The sequence below is a fragment of the Salmo salar genome, chromosome 12, assembly GCF_965601325.2.
Source record: "Salmo salar chromosome 12, fSalSal1, whole genome shotgun sequence".
Lineage (NCBI taxonomy): Eukaryota > Metazoa > Chordata > Actinopteri > Salmoniformes > Salmonidae > Salmo > Salmo salar.
In genome coordinates, this window is record NC_138302.1 from 54,660,059 (window position 1) to 54,681,872 (window position 21,814).

Below are 21,814 nucleotides of genomic sequence, written 5' to 3' on the forward strand. Positions count from 1 at the left end.
TTCCTCTGTACGGCTTCAGTCTTCTTGTAATTCTTGTCTTGTACTCTCCTGTCTGGTTAAAAAAAAAAAACATGTACTGTCGCTATTAAAATGAACCTTAAGCAGCTTCTGTTTATTCTGACACTCAGGCCGTGTGCAATGCATTCCTAATGTGTGGTATGGTACGACGTGGTGAAATGTTTGATTGTTTTATTGTTGAAGCGAGTGTTACGATGCCTCGGTGCACCCGGACGTTTCCCGACAGAGGTGTCCCCACACGCCGTAACCATGGCGATCTATAGACGGGTTACGAGCCGTGCGGTGTTGCTGTTGTATCCGCTTGGTCGTCTAACCCTTGTACTCTTGTTCATTCTGTTTCCATAGAAACTTGTAGAGGCAAGTATGGCAATGATCCAACTCATCCCTGTTTTGTTTTTTTGCCGTGTTAATCTGTTTCGTGAACAACTTTGTCTTCGCGAATCCCTTCACACTGATAATGGATGACGAAACTCAAAATGAGTCAACGAACGTTTTGTCAGTTTGGGCAACAACAAAAAAAAACAGGCGTTTGTAAAGAAATGTTCTGAAATGAAGTAACTATTAAGCAAAGCTAGAGGGATATCTGTTGACCATGCTTCAGGATATGTCAGTACTTTGGCCTGGTTGAGTTAGTCTGTCAAGACAGGGTCAAACGGTGGATGACTACTGTTTAGAACTACCGTAGCAGACTACTGCTGAAACGTTCTTCTCTGCGTAGCCTGGTCGGGTAGTGCTCTGTTGAAAAGCTACTGCGACTAACTTAACTCTACTAACGCAACACTCTCTTAAGTCACATGCAGCAGTGTGCATACTGTACACAATGTCAATAATGTACATACATGTCAGTGCATGTCACATATGCCCGTTGTCAATGAATACACACACTCTCACTCACACACATTTTCTAAGTAGATTATAGGTGCAGTGAAGCAGAGCTCAACTCTCCCTCTCTCTCACTCAATCTTTCTCTGTCTCGCTCTCTCTCTCTGTCTGGCTCTCTCTCACACGCACTCTCTCGCTCTCTTAGTGCGATTCTTTCAGTGCTGTTTCTCTGGAGTCCCCATATGTCAGTGTCTGTGTTCCTGTTTTATGTGGATATGAATGTGTTAGTGCATGACTGTCTGTGTGAGAGCTGGTATGTCTGTTTTCTGTGTTTAACATACGTGTGTGTGAGCCCATTTCCATCTCCCATTGGCTGTTGGTTTGCATGCCGCCATTCTGCCTCACTATCTTTCACAGATAGAGACGATCTGACCAGATCAGACACTCCATTCAGTTGGGCTGTTTTAACTTCTGATCTAGGATCTATGTCCACGCATGGCTATACTATAGCTGCCCATTTCACGTGTGGCCTGATTGTTGTTACCCAATCTCTGTGGGCTGTGTACCTCCTCTCCTGATGCATGCTGGGAAAGTGTCAGGTGTACACCCCGTCCCCCTAGCGTCCTCCTCATGCCCCCCCCCTCACACACAAATTGCGATGGGCCCCGCACCGGTCAGTCCGCCTGCTCAATGACCTTTTGTGACCCTTTGTGAAGTTTGACCCTTCTCTCTCACCACACCTCCCTTGTCTGTTTTCCCCTCCAGACAGAATGGCCCTGGAGCTCATAGCACAGCTAGGGCATGTTGTTCACCCGGCACAATGCTGAAACATAGAAATAGAATGGAATAGAATGTACAGACAGTGGCGATTTTAATATTGGATTGACTTTTACATTCTATTTCTTTCTGCAGCGTGTTCTTCCTAAGCAGAAGTAAGGTCTGCTTCTGCTTAGGAACACAATTAAAGCAGCGCAATCAATATCAAAGTTCGACCAGGGTCAAAAGTTGAAACGCAGGCAAAGTAGCCAGCATCAGGCTTCACTAACAGTCATTCCACAATCAGTGTGAGCCTCACGGAAGAAACAGAGCACTTATAGCCGGGCCATAAGCAGATCTGATGACTGTTATCTCTGGTGGTTCCATCAATGCGGTAGCTGAGTCTGAGGTTCTTTGTTGATCTTGCGTTTGTGTCTCTGTGAGTGATTGTATCTGTATTCTGTTCTGTCTTCCCATCTAGTGAAGCTCCCAACGGAGCTCATGTTGTAGAGCAGGTCCAGGTGTGTAGCCTTAAGTCAGGTGCATGACCATCTCTCTCTCTCTCTCTCTCTCTCTGTACTTCTCTTTCACTTGATCTCTCACCGCTCTCTTCCTCCAACTATTCTGCTTCTCTCACTTTCTTTCTCTCACTCTCTCCCTCTTTCCGTACCCCCCGAACCCTCTCTCTCCCCTCTTCCTCTCCCCCTCTTCTCTCTATATCCCCCCCCCCCCCCCCCCTCTCTCTCCCTTGATCTCTTTCGCTCACCTCGCACTGGACTGTGAGAGCGTCCTCTAGTGGCGACTTTGATGCAGGGCACTGACCGTTGACACGCATGGGGGTTTGCTGCGTGCGACGCTGACACGTATCACTAACGGCTCCTAACGCCGCCTCCTTATCCTCCAAGCTTGTCTCGCGTGTACATGTGCGGCGCTTGTCTGCGGCGACGTGGCAATGCCGAACGCACGCTCCGTCAAACGCTGCTGGTTGGCCAGGATTACCTAGAGAACCTCCTCAAGCTTTATTATTCCGCGTGTGGTGACGGTTTGCTCGTTCCGCACCCCGTAACGCTCCTGTTGTTCGGTGTGAGCCACCGCGGGAGATGAATGACCCGAAGCCGTGTCTGTCAGGAGTTGCTCTACTCTTACTGTCCACTGTTGATGACATCCCTCAGTGTTGTTCCTGTACTGCTGCTGTGAAGTCATACACCTGAAAGAATACAGTGGTTCACAGTTTCTCTCACAGTTCTCTCAGTTTTCACAGCTGTGTTTTGATGAGGAATAAACTGTTTTCCAATATAGGTGTTGACAGCTGCATTTTAAAGCGTTTTGACTAATACAATATGACTAACTTTGAATGTAATATTTTACAAAATGTGTGTCGGTGGGGTATGTTCATGTGGATTTGTGTGTGGTGCGTTCGTGTGGGCGGGAGAAACTGAGTGTGAGTTAGCATAAGATCAATGATTTTCAGCCTTAAAGGAAAACGATATTTTGCTCATTTTTTTTCATTAGTCCAATGTTAACACAGTCCCAAAAACAGTATTCCTTAAGCGACACACTGGAAAGGTTGAAGTACAAATTCTGAATGAGTTCTGAATCATGTACTGATGACAAGTCAAAAGCCAATAGTGATATTACATGAGTGGAGGAAAGGATGTTTATTAGTTACCATAGTTACAGAAGCACTAGTAGTATGACCTGTTGACTGATAGGAATGGGTTATATATGGGTTGTGTGACAGTCGCTATAGCAACGCTGTTATGGTCGGGTTAACGTTACGTTTGGAACCGTCCTATCCATACGCGTCATAATAAGAATCTGCGTCAGTCAAATGTTGTTTCATAAACATTGTTCCAACGTGATCAATGTGTCAAGCCACAAGCTTTTTTTCGACCTCTAAGATCACATGTTACCATCACACAGTGAGTGATAAAGTTGTGTTTCAGTCTTAAACCTTACGTGTTACACTGTCTTCATGTTGTGTGCCGGTCTTAAATGCAACGTAAGCACCACATAGAAGTTGTTAAGCCGAACTGTATGTTGTCTGACAGTCTTAAACGTTTAAAGCGCTAAGATTCTGTTCTTTGTGTCCTTAACGTTATGTTACATAGCGGTTGTGATTTAGGTGTGCGTGAGTCCGGTCTTTCAGTGTTACATAAGCGGTGTGTAAACGTCAAGTGTCGAGACAATGTTGTGTGTCCTGTCTCCAACGCAACGTCCGTTTTTTTTAAGTGTGACGGTATATGTGGTTAAGTGTGAGTCTTTAATGGTGCGTACGTCTTAATTAAACATGTTGATGATATTGCGTTCAAGTGTGCAAGTATAAGGGATAACGCTGTGATTACGTTGTGCGAGTCATTAACACAGGTCTTTGATTTTAAAGCCAACGGAGGCTCCTCAGGTGGATGAGTCGGGGGTAAGATGCTCTTCCCCCAATCAGGGCCTTGCCCTCTCTTCTCTGGGTTTTCATTGGTTTGTGTTGATTTGCTTGTTCATTTCTTTTGTGTTCTATCTATATAACCTCTAATCCTCTATATGGTCTCTTATATAACCTGGCCTTTTTAATTTATACAATTAAAAAGTTTGGTTTTCATTCTGAGAACAGTTTGGTTTGGGTTTTGGACAGTTCTTTTGGTTGTGTTTTTTTGTTGTTGGTTTGAGTCAGTTTGCTTTGGCTTTTTTGCTCTTCATATCCCGTTTTCGTTTGGGCATGTTGTTTTGAAGGAGAGTGTGTCGATCACTCAAACGTGGCGGTGTGCATCCCCCATGGCGAGGGCGGGTTCTCTCCGCTCCTCCTCACGTTTGTAGCGCTGACACCGCCGCATGGTCTCCGCCGTGCCGTGTGCCCCCCTGCGTGGGGCGGCGAACCGTGGATGACCCCTGGGGTTGGGGTCATGACCTCCGCTATGACATTTGACTCCTCATGGCTGACCTCTCTGTGGGGGGGGGGGGGGGGGGGTAGACCCACTGTGACTCCGCATGCAGTGACTCTGGACCGGGGGGTTGCCATGCTTGTGCTGATGTGTCCTGTCGAGTTATGGCAAGGTTTTCTCTCCCTATGGCATGCGTTCCTGTCCCTCCCCTCCCCTGTAGGCCTGTACTGTAGCAGGGCTCCTGGTAGAGCTTCACGACCAGCCCCGTAGATACAGATTCCTATCAGCTTCAGCTGTCCTGCATAGGGGACTACTACTCCCACCCTGTCAGTCAGGTTGTACTGGGTTTTCCCATCCTCTCCTCCGTGCTAGAACAGATGTGTGAAGTGGCTGGTGGTCCCAGAGGAGAGAGTTGGGGGAAAGAAAAAAAAAAACTGCCCTTCTACATGCAACAAGTCCAGGATTCGCCTGGTTTTGAGAGGAAGTGTCTCGATGTCCCTACCGGGAATACTTACAGGACTGTGAAATATACTGGTGACTTCTAAAGCCTATTTTAATCCTTTTTCCTAGACTGATCTGTAGTTCCGTAGTTAACTTGTTCCAGTTGATCGAGGATTAGTTCTTGTTACCTACGTCACGTAGTCACCGTCCCTCAAGCAACCCTCGGTTGTCTCAAAACTCCCAGGTTCACGGAGAGATTTTAGGCGATGTGAAGATGCTGTACGCTGAATCAGCTCGTATGCATCTCACATCTCAGTCTCAGTAGACCTTTAGGATCGCCATTGGACTAAGTGTACCTGCATGTAGTACTCTGAGTACTGTTAAGTGCTTGTCCATGGCATTGAAGCACAGCCAGGTTCCCTGTGTACACACACACACACACACACACACTCCGGTCCTCTGACGCTGCCTCCTTCCCCTACAGAACACGGAGGACAACGCTCGCATCTCCATCACCTTCTTCCGTCTCTTCCGAGTCATGCGATTGGTCAAACTGCTGAGCAGAGGGGAGGGGATCCGCACCCTCCTGTGGACCTTCATCAAGTCTTTCCAGGTGAGGAGGACCACGTCCCTTAAAACTCATCACCGTCATCCACTCAACTCATTTACCAGGCTGTTAATGCACTGAACTAACTCTGGTCCCTTGTTCACCCTCTTGTCTCTTTCTCTGCCCTCTCGTTCTCTCTCTGACCTCTTTTTCTCTCTATCCCTCTCTCTCTCTCTCTCTCTCTCTCTCTCTCTCTCTCTTCTCTCTCTGACCTCTTTCTCTCTCTATCCCTCTCTCTCTCTCTCTCTCTCTCTGACCTCTTTCTCTCTCTATCCCTCTCTCGCTCCTCTCTTTCTCTCTCTCCCTTTCTCTACCCTCTCTTTCTCTCTCTATCCCTCTCTCGCTCCTCACTCTTTCTCTCTCCCTTTCTCTGACCTCTCTCTCTCTATCCCTCTCTTGCTCCTCTCTCTCTCTCTCTCTCTCTCTCTCTCTCTCTCTCGCTTCTCTCTGTCTCTCACTCTCCAGGCTCTGCCATATGTTGCCCTTCTGATCGCCATGCTCTTCTTCATCTATGCTGTCATTGGCATGCAGGTGAGTCACTGAAACAGCTATTTGTTACTAAACTATTCGCCCCAAACCAGCTTAACCCTCCAGTCAGTCTCACAGTAACAGCCCCACTAAACCTCTTCATAAGGAGCAGCAGTACACCTGGGTCATGTTCATAAGGTACCAAACAGGAGAAAAAAAACCTGATTCAATTCCGAAGAGACCACCTGGACGTGTTCATTGAAGAAACGCTCATTTTCAGTTTATTTTGCAAAAGGTTTAAAAAACGGTCTCCATTGCATGCCCTTCTGAACGCAGCCCTATTCTTCACGCAGTATGTAAACGAACCCTTGTCCTTGTCTATCTATACTGTTTGTTTCAGGTGTTTGGGAAGATAGCCATGGTGGACGGCACCCACATCAACCGGAACAACAACTTCCAGACCTTCCCTCAGGCCGTGTTGCTGCTCTTCAGGTCTGTCGGGGTCGGGGGAGGCGAGGGGTCACAGGGTCAGAGTTCACGCAGACGTTGTAGGTAGGATATGTAGCGATTAGAACATGTCCAGCTAAAGGTAAAAGAGAATCTGTCATCAATGTACTTTATTAACATCATTTTGGTCATTAGGCCTTCATCAGGAGATGTGGTTGTGAAAAGGTTATGGATAGGTTACGGTTATGCTGACTTATTCGACGTGACGAGTCACGTTTTCGTCCCAGGAGTAGCGAGGCGAGGAGATATGTGGATGCCGTAACGTGGTTGGGAGTAGGTTGTCTTAAAGGTTACGCTGAGGTATCTGACGAGAAGTTTCTGTCCCAGGTGTGCCACGGGCGAGGCGTGGCAGGAGATCATGTTGGCGTGTATTTCGGGAAAGCTGTGTGACCCAGAGTCGGACTACAACCCCGGGGAGGAGATGACCTGTGGAGCCAGCTTCGCCTACATCTACTTCATCAGCTTCTACATGCTCTGTGCCTTCCTGGTACATAAATACACTTATACACACAGCATATACTTTATACACACTTATACACACAGCATATACTTTATACACACTTATATACACACACACACACAAACAACACGGAATACATATCCACGCAGCTACACACACACATACACACCATACACGTACATTTCCACACGTACGCTCACACAGAGTGCGGATGTAGACACAGTCCGTCGCAATCCTGTTCTGATTCTGTTGGTTCTGTTGCGCTAGATTATCAATTTGTTTGTGGCTGTCATCATGGACAACTTTGACTACCTTACTCGCGATTGGTCCATCCTGGGTCCTCACCACTTGGACGAGTTCAAGAGGATCTGGTCTGAGTACGACCCAGAGGCCAAGTAAGTGTGTGTGTGTGTGTGTGTGTGTGTGTGTGTGTGTGTGTGTGTGTGTGTGTGTGTGTGTGTGTGTGTGTGTGTGTGTGTGTGTGTGTGTGTGTGTGTGTGTGTGTGTGTGTGTGTGTGTGTGTGTGTATTTCAGGACTGTTCAATGTCGGTCCCGGAGGGCCGGAACGCTTCTGGTTTTCATCCTCTCCTTTTAAGCAGGGACTGTTTCAGACCTGGACTGTTTCAGACCTGGACTGTTTCAGACCTGGACTGTTTCAGACCTGGACTGTTTCAGACCTGGACTGTTTCAGACCTGGACTGTTTCAGACCTGGACTGTTTCAGACCTGGGACACCAGGTGAGTGCAATTAACTACCAGGTAGACACCAAAACCAGAAGTGTTTCGGCCAGTAGGTCCAGAACTGAACATCCCTGGTATTTTGAGTGGATATATTGAGTGGATATATTGAGTGTATTTTTATCAGAGTGCTGTCTCTCTCTCTCTCACACTCACACACACAGGGGCAGGATCAAACATCTGGACGTGGTCACTCTGCTCCGACGCATCCAGCCTCCACTGGGCTTCGGCAAACTCTGCCCTCATAGAGTGGCCTGCAAGGTAACCGTCTCTCTGCTATTTCTCTTTCTCTCTCTCTGCTATCTTTCTCTCTATGCCATCTCTCTCTATGCCATCTATCTCTCTCTCTCTCTCTCTCTCTTTCTCTCTATGCCATCTCTCTCTATGCCATCTATCTCTCTCTCTCTCTCTCTCTCTTTCTCTCTATGCCATCTCTCTCTATGCCATCTATCTCTCTCTCTCTCTCTCTCTCTTTCTCTCTATGCCATCTCTCTCTATGCCATCTATCTCTCTCTCTCTCTCTCTCTCTTTCTCTCTCTGCTATCTCTCTCTATGCCATCTATCTCTCTCTCTCTCTCTCTCTCTTTCTCTCTATGCCATCTCTCTCTATGCCATCTATCTCTCTCTCTCTCTCTCTCTCTTTCTCTCTATGCCATCTCTCTCTATGCCATCTATCTCTCTCTCTCTCTCTGCTATCTTTCTCTCTATGCCATCTCTCTCTATGCCATCTATCTCTCTCTCTCTCTCTCTCTCTTTCTCTCTATGCCATCTCTCTCTATGCCATCTATCTCTCTCTCTCTCTCTCTCTCTTTCTCTCTATGCCATCTCTCTCTATGCCATCTATCTCTCTCTCTCTCTGCTATCTTTCTCTCTATGCCATCTCTCTCTATGCCATCTATCTCTCTCTCTCTCTCTCTCTTTCTCTCTATGCCATCTCTCTCTATGCCATCTATCTCTCTCTCTCTCTCTCTCTCTTTCTCTCTATGCCATCTCTCTCTATGCCATCTATCTCTCTCTCTCTCTCTCTCTCTTTCTCTCTATGCCATCTCTCTCTATGCCATCTATCTCTCTCTCTCTCTCTCTCTCTTTCTCTCTATGCCATCTCTCTCTATGCCATCTATCTCTCTCTCTCTCTCTCTCTCTTTCTCTCTATGCCATCTCTCTCTATGCCATCTATCTCTCTCTCTCTCTCTCTCTCTTTCTCTCTCTGCTATCTCTCTTTCTCCCTCTCACTTTGTCTCTGTATCTCTTTCTCTCCCTCTAATTGATCTGCCATGTGTTCAACCCTATACACAGCATACGTATAGTAACCCTCCTCTTTCCCTCTCAGAGACTGGTGGCCATGAACATGCCTCTAAACAGCGACGGCACCGTCATGTTCAATGCGACGCTGTTTGCGTTAGTACGCACCGCCCTGAAGATCAAAACAGACGGTAGGAGACACACACACACACACACCACAACAGCACCAGCTGTATAGTTTGTGTTGATAGTGATAGGCCGTGTGTGGTGTTTACCCGTGCTGTAGGTAATCTGGAGCAGGCCAACGAGGAGCTGAGAGCCGTCATCAAGAAGATCTGGAAGAGGACCAGCATGAAACTGCTGGATCAAGTGGTGCCCCCTGCTGGTGGTCAGTTATATCACCCCCCCCCAGGCTGCTACAGCAATACATCTCAGTAGAAATAACATCCCCGGCATTACACACACAAACACACACCTGAGATCCCGGTAGCAATACACACATACACACATTCCAGCGCAGCATCACATAATATCACATATTACACACACGTTCCACCTTCCCACTTACATACATCTACAAGTATGAACTCTCAAATATCAACAATGTCCCTCTCTCACACACGAATAGCCTACACACACTCGCTCACCCTCACAAACACTCTCGAACTCATGATTTCAGCCTTGTCCTGCTGTTTTCTGCTCCCGTGTTCTCCGCAGTGTGTTTTTGATCTGTGTGCATGGGGGGGTATTGTTTATCTACACTTCTTCCACCTGTTCTAGATACCACTGGAGATTCCAGGGTGACTGTGACTTTGACTGTGGCTCTGGCTGTGACTGTGCGCCAGGCTTTGGGCTTGCATGGCCTCATAGTGGTAGACCACTGACTGTCTCTCAGTGCATGCTGTATCTCTCCTACTAAACTCTCTTTCTCTCCCTCTCTCTCTCTCTCTCTCTCGCTCTCCTTATGTCTCTCGCTCCGCTTGAGCTTTTCCAACAGCTTCAGTTCCTTCTCTCTATATCTGTGTCTATCAACCCCCCCCAAAAAACCGACTGTTAAGAACTTCAGAATATTCTGAAGCAGTTCTGTTTTAGGGTGGTGGCATGGAACTAGTGTTGCCTCTCCTCTCCAATCTCTGTCCCCGACATGCTTGTTTAAAAGTGACCCCTGCTTCAGAATCATTCTCTCTCACGCGCACGCATACTGCACTGTAAATGCACGCGTTCGTATACTCGCAAACATCTGCCGTCTACACCCTTTTTCACGTTGCTCCACGCGCTCGCACACAAATCCACACCAGCACTAGCCTACTCGCGCGTATGCCTAGTTCTGCTTGCTTGCATGTGCTCAGTAGAGTCGAACTGTGTATTGGGTTGGGTTCCTTAACAGCCCGAATCCCTCTGCTGGAGTGGATCTCAACTGTTTGACTACATTCCTCTGGCTGGCTCTTTTTTTTAGCCGTTTCATAGGTCGACATGACAAAAACAGCTTAGGCCTGCCGAGTGCTGAGGCGCCACTACAGCCTGGGGTTCGAACCCAGTGTCACGGCCAGCTGTGACCGGGAGCCCCGTAGGGAAGGCCCTCAATTAGCCCAAGCAGGTTAGGTTTGGCCGGGGGTTTTCCTTGGCTCGTTGTGCTCTAGCGGCTCCTTGTGGCGGGCCGGGAGCCCGCAAGCTGACTTCGGTCGTCAGTCAAACAGTGTTTCCTCCGAGGCATTGGCTCGGCTGACTTCCAGGTTGATTGAGCAGTGTGTTAAGAAGCAGTGTAGGCTTGGCGGGTCATGTTTCGCAGGACTCATGTCTGGATCTTAGCCTCTCCAGAGCCTGATGGAGAGTTGCTGTGATGAGACAAGGTCGTAGTCACCAATTAGATATCACGAAGTTGGGGTGAAAATTTGGGTAAAATTACAACACCAAATAACAAAATAATAGCTTAGAGCATTAATTCTGGTCTAAATGAAATGCCATAATCTCATAATAGTCACTATAAATGTGTGCTATTTAAACCTGCAGTCTTTAAAAGGATCTTAGAGGTTTGAACCAATGGGCTGTAAGGGTCCTGTCCCTCTGTGACCCTGCCTGTGGCCTGTCTGCCCTCTCTCTCCTCTGGCTGCCTACCTAGATTGGACAGGAGATTATTGATACAAGTGATAGTTCAGAAGTGGTCAGGAGGCCCAATAGAGATCCTATAATTCAAAGCGATTATGGGATCTCTATGGGATGCCCAGAATCTAACTAGTATCGAACCATAGTTCAGCTACGGTTTCGGGTTTAGTTCTATTTGAGGTGTACCTGTGAGGTATACCAGTTCTGTTTTAGGGTGGTGGCATGGAACTTGTGTTGCCTCTTCTCTCCAAACTATGTCCCCAGGACTGAAAGATGTAGTTGAGGATCTAGATTAAATAATTGAGTTATTATTGAGTGATGGTGGTCTTTGACCTACAGAGAGGATTGGCCATCCATGTGATGCATCTTGAGGTATAGTATATACACCATCCATATGGGTGTGCTTTTTATGACAGAATGTTAAAATTAGGTGAAACCAAAAGTTTTTTAGTTTTTTTTACCAAGTTACACTTCTCAAAGGCACCAAATTGGTGGAATGACAGCTAATATGATATACAGTGCCTTCCGAAAGTATTCACACATTTCACCTTTCCACGTTTTGTTGTGTTACAGCCTGAATTTAACATGGATTCAATTTAGATGTTGTGTCACTGGCCTACACACAATTATGTTTTTAGAAATGTTAACAAAATAAGGAAAAATGAAAAGCTGAAATGTCTTGAGAAAAATCCTTTGTTATGTTAAGCCGAAATAAGTTCCGGAGTAAAAATGCTTAACAAGTCACATAATAATTTGCGTAGACTCTGTGTGCAATAATAGTGTTCAACATGATTTTTGAATGACTACCTCATCTCTATACCCTACATATATACAATTATCTGTAAGGTCCCTCAGCCGAGCAGTGAATTTCCAATACAGATTCAACCACAAAGACCAGGGAGGTTTTCCAATGCCTTGCAAAGAAGGGCACCTATTGGTAGATGGGTAAAAAAAAAAAGCAGACATTGAATATCCCTTTGAGCATGGTGAAGTTATTAATTACACTTTGGATGGTGTATCAATACACCCAGTCACTACAAAGATACAGGTGTCCTGCCTAACTCAGTTGCTGGAGAGGAAGGAAACTGCTCAGAGATTTCACCATGAGGCCAATGGTGACTTTAAAACAGTTACAGAGTTGAATGACTGTGATTGGAGAAAACAGGATGGATCAATAACAATGGAGTTGCTCCACAATACTAACCTAATTGACAGAGTAAAAAGAAGGAAGCCTGTACAGAACACAAATATTCCAAAACATGTGTCCTGTTTGCAAAAAGGCACTAAAGTAAAACTGCAAAAATGTGGCAAAGCAATCAACTTTATGTCCTGAATACAAAGTGTTATGTTTGGGGCAAATCCAACACAACACATCACTAAGTACCACTCTTCACAGCATGGTGGTGGCTGCATCATGTTGTGGGTATCCTTGTCATCGGCAAGAACTAGGGATTTTTTTTAGGATAAAAAGAAATGGAATAGAGCTGAGCACAGGCAAAATCCTAGAGGAAAACCTGGTTCCGTGTGCTTTCCAACAGGCACTGGGAGACAAATTCATATTTCAGCAGGACAATAACCTGAAACACAAGGTCAAATATACGCTGGAGTTGCTTACCAAGATGACATTGATTGTTTCCGAGTGGCCTAGTTACAGTTTTGACTTAAATTGTCTTGGAAATCTATGGCAAGACTTGAAAAGTTCTATCTAGCACTGATCAACAACCAACTTTTAAAAGAATACTTCCAGAAGGCACTGTGCCAGTTTATTTACCGGTGCAGTATAGTGCATGATAGTCCAATACAGTATAGTGATCTAAGGAATATAGTGCCTCATCATAGTGTTATTATAGGTTATCATTTTGGTTAGGGTCCGGTATTTTGAGGGGTATGGTCAGGGAGTGGGGCAGGGACATGGGCAGGCTCAATCTCCCAGGATGCTGTGCAGTGACCTGCTGTCTGACACAGGAAGCGTTTGTGTGGTCTGTTCACCTAGATGATGAGGTAACCGTGGGGAAGTTCTATGCCACCTTCCTGATACAGGACTACTTTAGGAAATTCAAGAAACGTAAAGAGGAGGGCCTGGTGGGGGTGCACGCCTCCCAGAACAACACAGCCATCGCTCTACAGGTGAGTGTCTGTCTGTCTGTCTGTCTGTCTGTCTGTCTGTCTGTCTGTCTGTCTGTCTGTCTGTCTGTCTGTCTGTCTGTCTGTCTGTCTGTCTGTCTGTCTGTCTGTCTGTCTGTCTGTCTGTCTGTGCATGTATGTGTGCTAGGGCTGTGGCGGTAATTTAATAACCATGTAACTGATGGTTATGGATGAAGACTGCCATGAAAATAAAATTAACTTCAAAACCGTTTTAATAGGCCTACATTCATTTTTTTTTTAAATAGATTTTTACTTTGATTAACTTTATTTTCATGTAGATAAACTTGACCTAATAGCGGGAGTGTTTACTAATGATTATAAGCAATTGTTTTGCTAACTTAGTCTGTCTATTAAACTGTCGTTTGATGGTCAACCAGCTGTCGTTTGATGGTCAACCAGCTATCGTTTGATGGTCAACCAGCTGTCGTTTGATGGTCAACCAGCTGTCGTTTGATGGTCAACCAGCTGTCGTTTGACGGTCAACCAGCTAAACCAGCTAATCCGCTAAATGAGCGGGGGATTAGAAGCTTTATAGGCTACGCCACTTAAGTAAAAATAAAACATATTTGATGTATGGATTTATACAATGCACGTTTTCATTGCTTGCTAGTATATAAATAAATCGGTCTTTAAAAAAAGGCTGGATGTGTCTGACTATTCGTGAATTATTCAACAGCGGTCGACAAGGTTGTTCTGTCTCTGAGGCCTATAATGCGCTCATGTTCTGTCAAATGGACAATGCGCCAATCCAATCCAACCTGGCATGGTGTAATTTGATATGGAATCTTTTCTTAATTTATAGACTAATCAAAGCTGATAACTAGGCTATGGGCATGTTGCTTGTATTTGTTTATAAATGAATGATTGTCAATTTCATCTTTATACAATCGCATAGCTGTCTCTCTCCCCTTCATACTTTCCTTGACAATTCATTATCTTATAGTCGACATTTGGAAAGCCTAAAGTAGGCCTAGGTTTTTTATACGTTTTAAGGAAAGGAGAAATATTTGCTCTTGTATCTGACATACGCTGGTGGCTTTGATTGACGGGTCCTTTTTACTGGGGTGTGCCGTGTGAGTTCACTGATTCTCTCTAAAGGCCTTTCAGTATATGTCCATTCAGAAAGATTCCTAAAGTAGCCTGTCTGGACTCTTATCTCTTTAAAAAAGAATCAAACACACCTGTCATGATTTAATCTTGTTAAATGCCTATTTTCAGTAAAGGCCCTTTCTCAACATGTCCGTTATTTTTGTCTGAATAATTAGGAAGTAAAAATCAAGGAAATGTCTTGTTTATGACGCCGTTCACACCAATTGCGAAATATCGTCCTGTCAGAACACGTTAATTATTTATTTATCGATTTTATATTCTTTTCGCATGCGATTCAGCAAGCAAATAGGCCTCGGCCTATTAGTTTTTTTAGTAAATGTGCGAGGAATGAGGACAGGTGCCAGTTTTGCGTTTCCTCCCTTATTAAATGGGGTGCGACTGAATTGAACGTAGGCTACTGTAGCCAAGCTCCTTTCGTAATTCATCCTATAGGATGCGTAGCCTATATTCTAATATTTTCGAATATTATTTTTCCAGTACTATTTTTCTCTCATTACTTCATCCGCTATAGGCAATTTGAACAACATATCGCCACTGAGAATAACCGCTGCTGCAGCGTTGGTGACGTTCTGCGAATTGTTCAGAAAAGTAGAAGGGGACCCCCCAACCCAACGGTTGGCCAATTACGTAACCCCCAAAATTCCAAGACGTTCACAGCCCTAGCGCGCGCGTGCGTGTTTGAGCGATTGGGTCAACATGACTGTTGAGAGAATATATGTGTGACGAAACGTGTGTGAGAATCTGCTTGCATTTTTTTTAGTGCGTGGAATACCACCAAGTGTGCTAATGTGATTCATGATTCAGCAGGACATTCATGATCAGAACTATTGGTGTGCACGATGATCTTGTTTGTGTTTACCAATGTATGTCTCTTTCGGAGACCTCTCTGTCTCAGTGTTGCATGTATTTTTGGCTTGCGTTTCAAATGATTCCCTATTCACTATATAGGGCACCACTTTTGAACAGGGCCCATCGGGCTCTGGTCAGAAGTAGTGCGATGTGCAGGGAGTAGGGTGCCATTTGGGACGCACAGGTCGTCTCTGTCCACTCGTTATCGTCATCCAGCGTTTTAACATGTATCTCACCCATCAACTCATGAAGGTCACACTCAAAGCGGCTTACTTCTGTTTCCATCACCGTTAGCTTCGAGCCGTGAGGTTTTATCATTCAGGTAGTCCTCTCTATCTAATGTCCCTCATATTCCTAGCTACGTGTTGTCCTCATTGAAACGGGTCCTGTAGGAAGTAAACTATAGTATGTGCCTATTGTAACTAGCTGTAGTAGTCCGCGTAGACAAAAGGGTGTATCTGACATTTCCCACTTAACCACACACTCAGGATAATGTGATGTCATGGGAGACACACTAACGACGAGGCATATTCAGGGGGAGCACATTTGTTTGTCTCTTATAAATGTTCTCATCTCTCAGTCTGTCTAGCTCTGTCCAGTATGGGTGTCTGTAGACGTCAGGTTTTGCGTGAGAGCCAGCAAAGGGCAGGGGTGTGTGTGTGTGTGTGTGTGTGTGTGTGTGTGTGTGTGTGTGTGTGTGTGTGTGTGTGTGTGTGTGTGTGTGTGTGTGTGTGTGTGTGTGAAGAGCCTCTTTGCCTGAAAGAGAACCTTCCTACCAGCCCTTAGCCCCTCCCTCTATTGTCATGGTTACAGGCTGGCCTTCGCACGCTACATGATATTGGGCCCGAAATCCGACGAGCGATATCATGTGACCTGCAAGATGAGGAGCTAGTAGACTTTATTCCAGAGGAGGACGAGGAGATTTATAGGGTAACTTATTCAATTTATCTGCCTGGGGGGGGCGGGGGGTATGGCACGCATATGTATTTTGTCTTGCTGGAATGGGCTGGTTTGGGTAAATGGAATATTGGGGTAATGGTAATGGTAGTGTATTATGCCTCACATCAATGTCCTTAATGGAGGTAGATACCGTACACGGCACGCACAGATATACACACACTAGTAATAACATTAGATTTGATTTGTATGGCACTTTCCATTTACCGAGCAAAATCACAAAGCTATAAACTCAATTAGTCACCAAGGTGGACTGGACGTACAAGTTGAATGGATCAAACCTGTAGGTGCAGGGACAGGACCTTGTACTATGTTCCTCTCAGAGGAAGTAAACCATTTGCAGTTCTTCTGTTTTTCTTTTTTTCAGTTCAGAAAAAAGGAATTATAGTGCCTTCATCCCGCATATATCACGAACAAGCTTTTGAATTTATTTTCTGCCCATACGATGATTTCTGAAAGGAAAACAAATCACCAACCACAACAAGTCAACCCAGTTTGCACCTCACTAGCGTTGTGTATTCATCCTCTGTGTTGAACAGAAAGTAGTCCCCGACCGTTTGACCCTGAGTGTTCCTCCACAGCGCAATGGAGGCCTGTTCGGTAACCACATCAACCATGTGAACGGGGACCACCACCGGTGCTCGCCAGGGCAACAGACCAACGCCACCCAGCGGCCCCTGCAGGTGCAGCCGCCTCCGCACTATGCCCACATGGAGCAGCCGGTGGGGCGTCTCTGCCGGGCCAACGTCATGTCCCACCCGCACCCCAATCACCACCACCACCACCACCACAACTCCTCATACGGCAAGTCGCCTAAGTCCACCAACGTCAACCTGAACAACGCCAACGTGTCCAGTCTGCCCAACGGAGGAGGACACCACCACCGTTACTATGAGTACACTCCGCCCCCCGCCAACGGTTACCCGGGACACCGCGGTGGCCTCTACTACACCGACTTCGACAAGCCACCACCTCGCGGCACGCCGCAAGGACAAAGGTGACCACACGCTGATCATCCACCTATCTCTTTCTCTGTCCGAGAAATGAAATGGGTGACGCGTCATGTGTTGTTGAATGGGATTGATTTAGTTAGAGTAAGAGAAAATGGGGAAACGTCTGTGGCTTGAAGCGTCATGTAAACTTCAAATGCCACACTATTTAGAAGCTATAATGTCTAACCTTTAAACTCTTCCGTCCCTTGTCAATTCACCTGAGTGACTCTCGTAGTCCCTCGTAGTCATACGAGGGACTACGAGGGACATCTCAATGTGTATGATGATGTCACCACAATGGGTTTTTGTACAATATAACAAATCTGGGATATTAGTTAGCATGGAGAGTTAGCATGCAGCTACCATTAGCCATAAGGCCATTCTGTGTACCTGTCATTAAAGATTTGCCAGAGGCAGGACCTAGCCTCTCCTTATCAGACCTTCCCCTTGTCGCTGACCTATAGCACATACCCTCTCAGACCCTCCCTTAAACTGACCAATCACATGCTTATCAGCATCCTCATTCCATATAACTGACCAACAGCACACTTCATATTTATTCAGGTAACCCATCCCACAAGCAGTCAATACATCTCTCTGGAGCACCCCAGGGTTGGGATGAAAGTCCATTTCAAGTATTATGGATTCAGGAAATGATTTCCTGAACTACCTGTAATTGAAATGTAACTGCCCCCCAACACTGGTACAAAGTCACCCCTCTGTCTTCTTTCTTCACTTGTACATATATAGGAATGCATGTATATGCTTCATATACTGTACGATAAATATATGCCACTCATGGGGTTCCTTTTCCCCTCTGTTCTCTCCTCCCTTTCTCCTACCTAACCAAAATGCTTTCTCTCAACCATCTCTCTGCTTTCTTGGACGAAAGGCGCTACTATGAGACCTATGTTAGGTATGTTACTTTCCTAGGTATGTTTAGAGCAGTATGTGTTCACCACTACAAGGGGGGACTTTTCATTTCAATTATGTTTTATGGGGCCAGTAAGTGACTATCTGCATCCCTATTAGGGTTGCAATATTCCGGTAACTTTCCCACAATTCCCAGGTTTTCCAGAAATCCGGATTCTGGGAATCCTCCAATCAGGATTTCTGGAAAAACTGGGAGATTTGGGAAAGTTACTGGGAATTTTGCAACCCTAATCCCTGCTAAATTAGTGCTGGCCAGTCATCCCATCTCCCTGTCTCTGCACCACCACCTATCTGTGGAGTAGTATCACTTGTCCTTGTAGTCTGATGTTTAATGAAGAGAAGGGAAAAGCCTGATTGGCCAGCACACTGCCTAGCGCCTAGACCAATCTTGCTGTATGCATGTGTCTGCTAGGAAGGAGGGCACTGCTAAGAGAGGTGAAGTGAAGTGCTTTTGCCTTGAAGGAGGAACTTGGGTGCTCAAACCACATGGATATGAATGGAAACTTACCTTGCTCCCCTTAAACCCTAACTACTTCCTGAGGCCAGCAACGACCAGGAGCTCTATAAAGGCCCTCAGAAATGTCAAAATTACAAAATGAAATATTGGTTTCCTTATCCTGCAAGCACTCTTTAAAAAAAAGGTGCTATCTAGAACCAAAATGTGTTCTTCGGCTGTCCCCATGGGAGAACCCTTTGAATAACCCTTTTTTGGTTCCAGGTAGGACCCTTTTGGGTTCTATGTAGAATCCTTTCCACAGAGGGTTTTACCTGGAACCCAAAAGAGTTCTACCTGGAACCAAAAAGAGCTACCTGGAGCCTAAAAGGGTTCTCCTATGGGGACAGCTGAATAACCCTTTTGGAACCCTTTTTTCTAAGTGTACGGACAAAACCAGAACATGGATTGTTGTTTTCCCTTGTCCATAGACTGCTTGCAGGGTAAGGAAACCAATAGGTCATTTTGTAATTTGGGTGAGCTATCCCACGGGTGAGATGGGGGATGATAAGGGGATGTAAGTTTTGATACATCTGATTGAAGACTTCTCAAACAATCGTATTACAGGCAACCGTGGTTTTCCTTTGAACGACAAAAGAAGTGTTAAGTGAACGTTGAGTGTTGCTCTTTGGTACTGTATGCATCGTCCGCTGGTTCTACTGTCCATGTCCCTGTTGTCTTGATGAGGCTGTGGTGGTGGATGAGGAGGACGCTAGTTCTTTTGCATCGCTGCCCCCTCGAGGCTGGAGGTTTGCATCTGCATGGCAGTGCATGGCCCTGTTCCCCCACAACTCCCACAGTCCAGCCTCACCAGTGGAGGCTGGTAAAGGGAGGATCGCTCATAGTAATGGCTGGAAACGGTACCTATTCCTTCGGTACCGTTCTATTCATTCCATTCCAATGAGCCTGTCCTCCGATTTTTAAAGTGACACCAGCCTCCACTGCCCACCACCCCCCCTCTGATCTCTGAACCCTGACCCCTTACCCCCTCCCTCCAGGTCCCACCGGGGAGACGCCCGCCTTCCCACCATCCGGCGGGAGGAGTTTGATGATGACAGGTACTCAGGAGAGTACTACAGCGGGGAGGAGTTGTACGAGGATGACAGCATGTTGTCAGGAGACAGGTAAAGTAACCGACACTCCACCCTTACGACCTCAGAGAAATAAATCTATCCTATATATTGTATATACCGTACCTCACGATGTGTTCCTTTCTGCTAGAGCAGGGGGGTCTCAAACTAGCGGCCACCGAGCCAGATGCGGCCCCCGAGCATATTAAAATAGAATTCAAGTAGCTAGTTCATCTCCCAGCACCCTATCCTTCCAGGAGGTCCTATATGGAACACGTGGACAGGTACCAGAACAGTGACACGGAGTACGAGACGCCGAGAGGCTACCATCACCCCAACAGTTACTACAACGACGACGAGCAACCCCTCTACCAAGACGGACGGAGGTCGCCTAAGAGACGGATGCTTCCTGCCACGCCCCAAGGTAACATCCCTTCTCTCTGTCCAGCATGCTTCTGACGCTTGTCTACAAATAAACTGTTACTAAGGTCAGATAGAAGCTAATCTTCGACAGCTATTCACACAGTTTCTTTTTAAACTGACTTGGTTTTCTCCGATTTTAAAGAGCCCTTCGTGACAGTGATTTGTTTGTGAATGTGTGTTGATGCCCTTCAGTTGCATGTAGTCGTTGTTTCCTGCATGAGTAGTTTAATTTCACTAGTTTCACCCTCCTGTCCTGTCCGCCCGTCACTCGTTCAGGTCACAGGAGGCCCTCCTTCAACTTTGAGTGTCTGAGAAGGCAAGGCAGTCAGGCGAGCGCCCCCACGCCTGCCCCACGCACCGCAGCACCGGCCCCCCACTGCTCTACCACTGCACCTAATGCAGCACCAGGTAACACACACACACACTGCTCTACCACTGCACCTAATGCAGCACCAGGTAACACACACACACACTGCTCTACCACTGCATGGGATGTACCAGCAGGTAACACACACACCAGCAGACAGCTCTGCATCTGCAGCACCATATAGCACACACACTACCAGTGCTCCATGTTGCATGAATTGATTTACCAGTGCAGTCCTCTACCAGGGCTTTTAGACCAGTGTGTGTGTGTGTGTGTGTGTGTGTTGTTAGACCAGTGTGTGTGTTGTTAGACCACTGTGTGTGTGTTGTTAGACCAGTTTGTGTGTGTGTGTTGTTAGACCAGTTTGTGTGTGTGTGTTGTTAGACCAGTGTGTGTGTGTGTGTGTGTGTGTGTGTGTGTGTGTGTGTGTGTGTGTGTGTGTGTGTGTGTGTTGTTAGACCAGTTTGTGTGTTGTTAGACCATTGTGTGTGTTGTTAGACCATTGTGTGTGTTGTTAGACCATTGTGTGTGTTGTTAGACCATTGTGTGTGTTGTTAGACCAGTTTGTGTGTTGTTAGACCAGTTTGTGTGTTGTTAGACCAGTTGTGTGTGTTGTTAGACCATTGTGTGTGTGTGTGTGTTGTTAGACCATTGTGTGTGTTCCTGGTCTCCCTCTCCAGGTGATGGCTGTTGCAGGGCTGGACTCCAGCAGAGCCCACCATCTCTCCCCCTCCCGCTCCACCCGCTCCTGGACCACTCCCCCCGCCACTCCGGCCAGTAAGGAGCAGTCGCCCTACTACACGCCCCTCATCCGGGTGGATCACCCCGGACGCAGGTATACAAAAACTCTGCTGTTCTGTCTGAACAACCCCGATGAAGGATACATGCCGACACACATTTTGTTTTAGTAAATGACAGAAATGTAATGTGTGACTGTAACGTGTGAGTTTTATTCTGAGATCTGCTTCTGGCTCTTGGAGGAAGGGTAAGGGTTGATGGGTAATGCGTTTACGTTTGGAGGGGTTGCAGGAGCCGCGCTGCATGTCTCGCTATTATTATTTTGTCACTAGGAAGTTGTCTAGCGCTCTGATATTGAACATTGAGTCTTACACTGAGTCACACTGTCCCCTGCTCCTCCTCCTCATCATTGGCCCTCCGTTTTCCTCTAAGAGCGTGCGAATCTCCTCTTCTCTTCGGGGAGAGTGCCGTCAGCAGCCTGGCGCCTCTGAGGAAGAGCTCTTGGTACACAGACGACCCAGAGTACTCCCAGAGGATCTATTCCCCCGTCCACCTCCAGGTGGCCCCGGAGTACCGCCATCAGAAGAGCGCCACCAGCTTGGTGGAGGCGGTGAGTCCAGGGCAGGATAGAGGAGGGTGGGTCGGTGCCCTTCAGGCTTGAACCAGTGGACAAGCGTACGGGACCGGGGCTGGAGTCATGTAA

The 21,814-nt window shown here is 46.5% G+C and overlaps 1 protein-coding gene across 1 annotated transcript in view; it reads left to right on the forward strand.

The window, feature by feature from the left end:
* LOC106565299 (voltage-dependent L-type calcium channel subunit alpha-1D) overlaps positions 1 to 21,814 on the forward strand; it is a 128,499-nt gene that overhangs the window by 102,723 nt on the left and 3,962 nt on the right. Inside the window, exons 29-46 of the mRNA XM_082959556.1 lie at positions 5,395 to 5,523; positions 5,983 to 6,048; positions 6,386 to 6,477; positions 6,820 to 6,979; positions 7,220 to 7,347; positions 7,854 to 7,950; positions 9,020 to 9,122; positions 9,218 to 9,319; positions 13,028 to 13,161; positions 15,952 to 16,068; positions 16,677 to 17,092; positions 17,980 to 18,003; positions 19,512 to 19,637; positions 19,841 to 20,007; positions 20,283 to 20,335; positions 20,409 to 20,462; positions 21,054 to 21,208; positions 21,544 to 21,721. Of these exons, the coding sequence (XP_082815682.1) occupies positions 5,395 to 5,523; positions 5,983 to 6,048; positions 6,386 to 6,477; positions 6,820 to 6,979; positions 7,220 to 7,347; positions 7,854 to 7,950; positions 9,020 to 9,122; positions 9,218 to 9,319; positions 13,028 to 13,161; positions 15,952 to 16,068; positions 16,677 to 17,092; positions 17,980 to 18,003; positions 19,512 to 19,637; positions 19,841 to 20,007; positions 20,283 to 20,335; positions 20,409 to 20,462; positions 21,054 to 21,208; positions 21,544 to 21,721 (2,301 nt within the window). The remainder of the gene's footprint in view (positions 1 to 5,394; positions 5,524 to 5,982; positions 6,049 to 6,385; positions 6,478 to 6,819; positions 6,980 to 7,219; positions 7,348 to 7,853; positions 7,951 to 9,019; positions 9,123 to 9,217; positions 9,320 to 13,027; positions 13,162 to 15,951; positions 16,069 to 16,676; positions 17,093 to 17,979; positions 18,004 to 19,511; positions 19,638 to 19,840; positions 20,008 to 20,282; positions 20,336 to 20,408; positions 20,463 to 21,053; positions 21,209 to 21,543; positions 21,722 to 21,814) is intronic.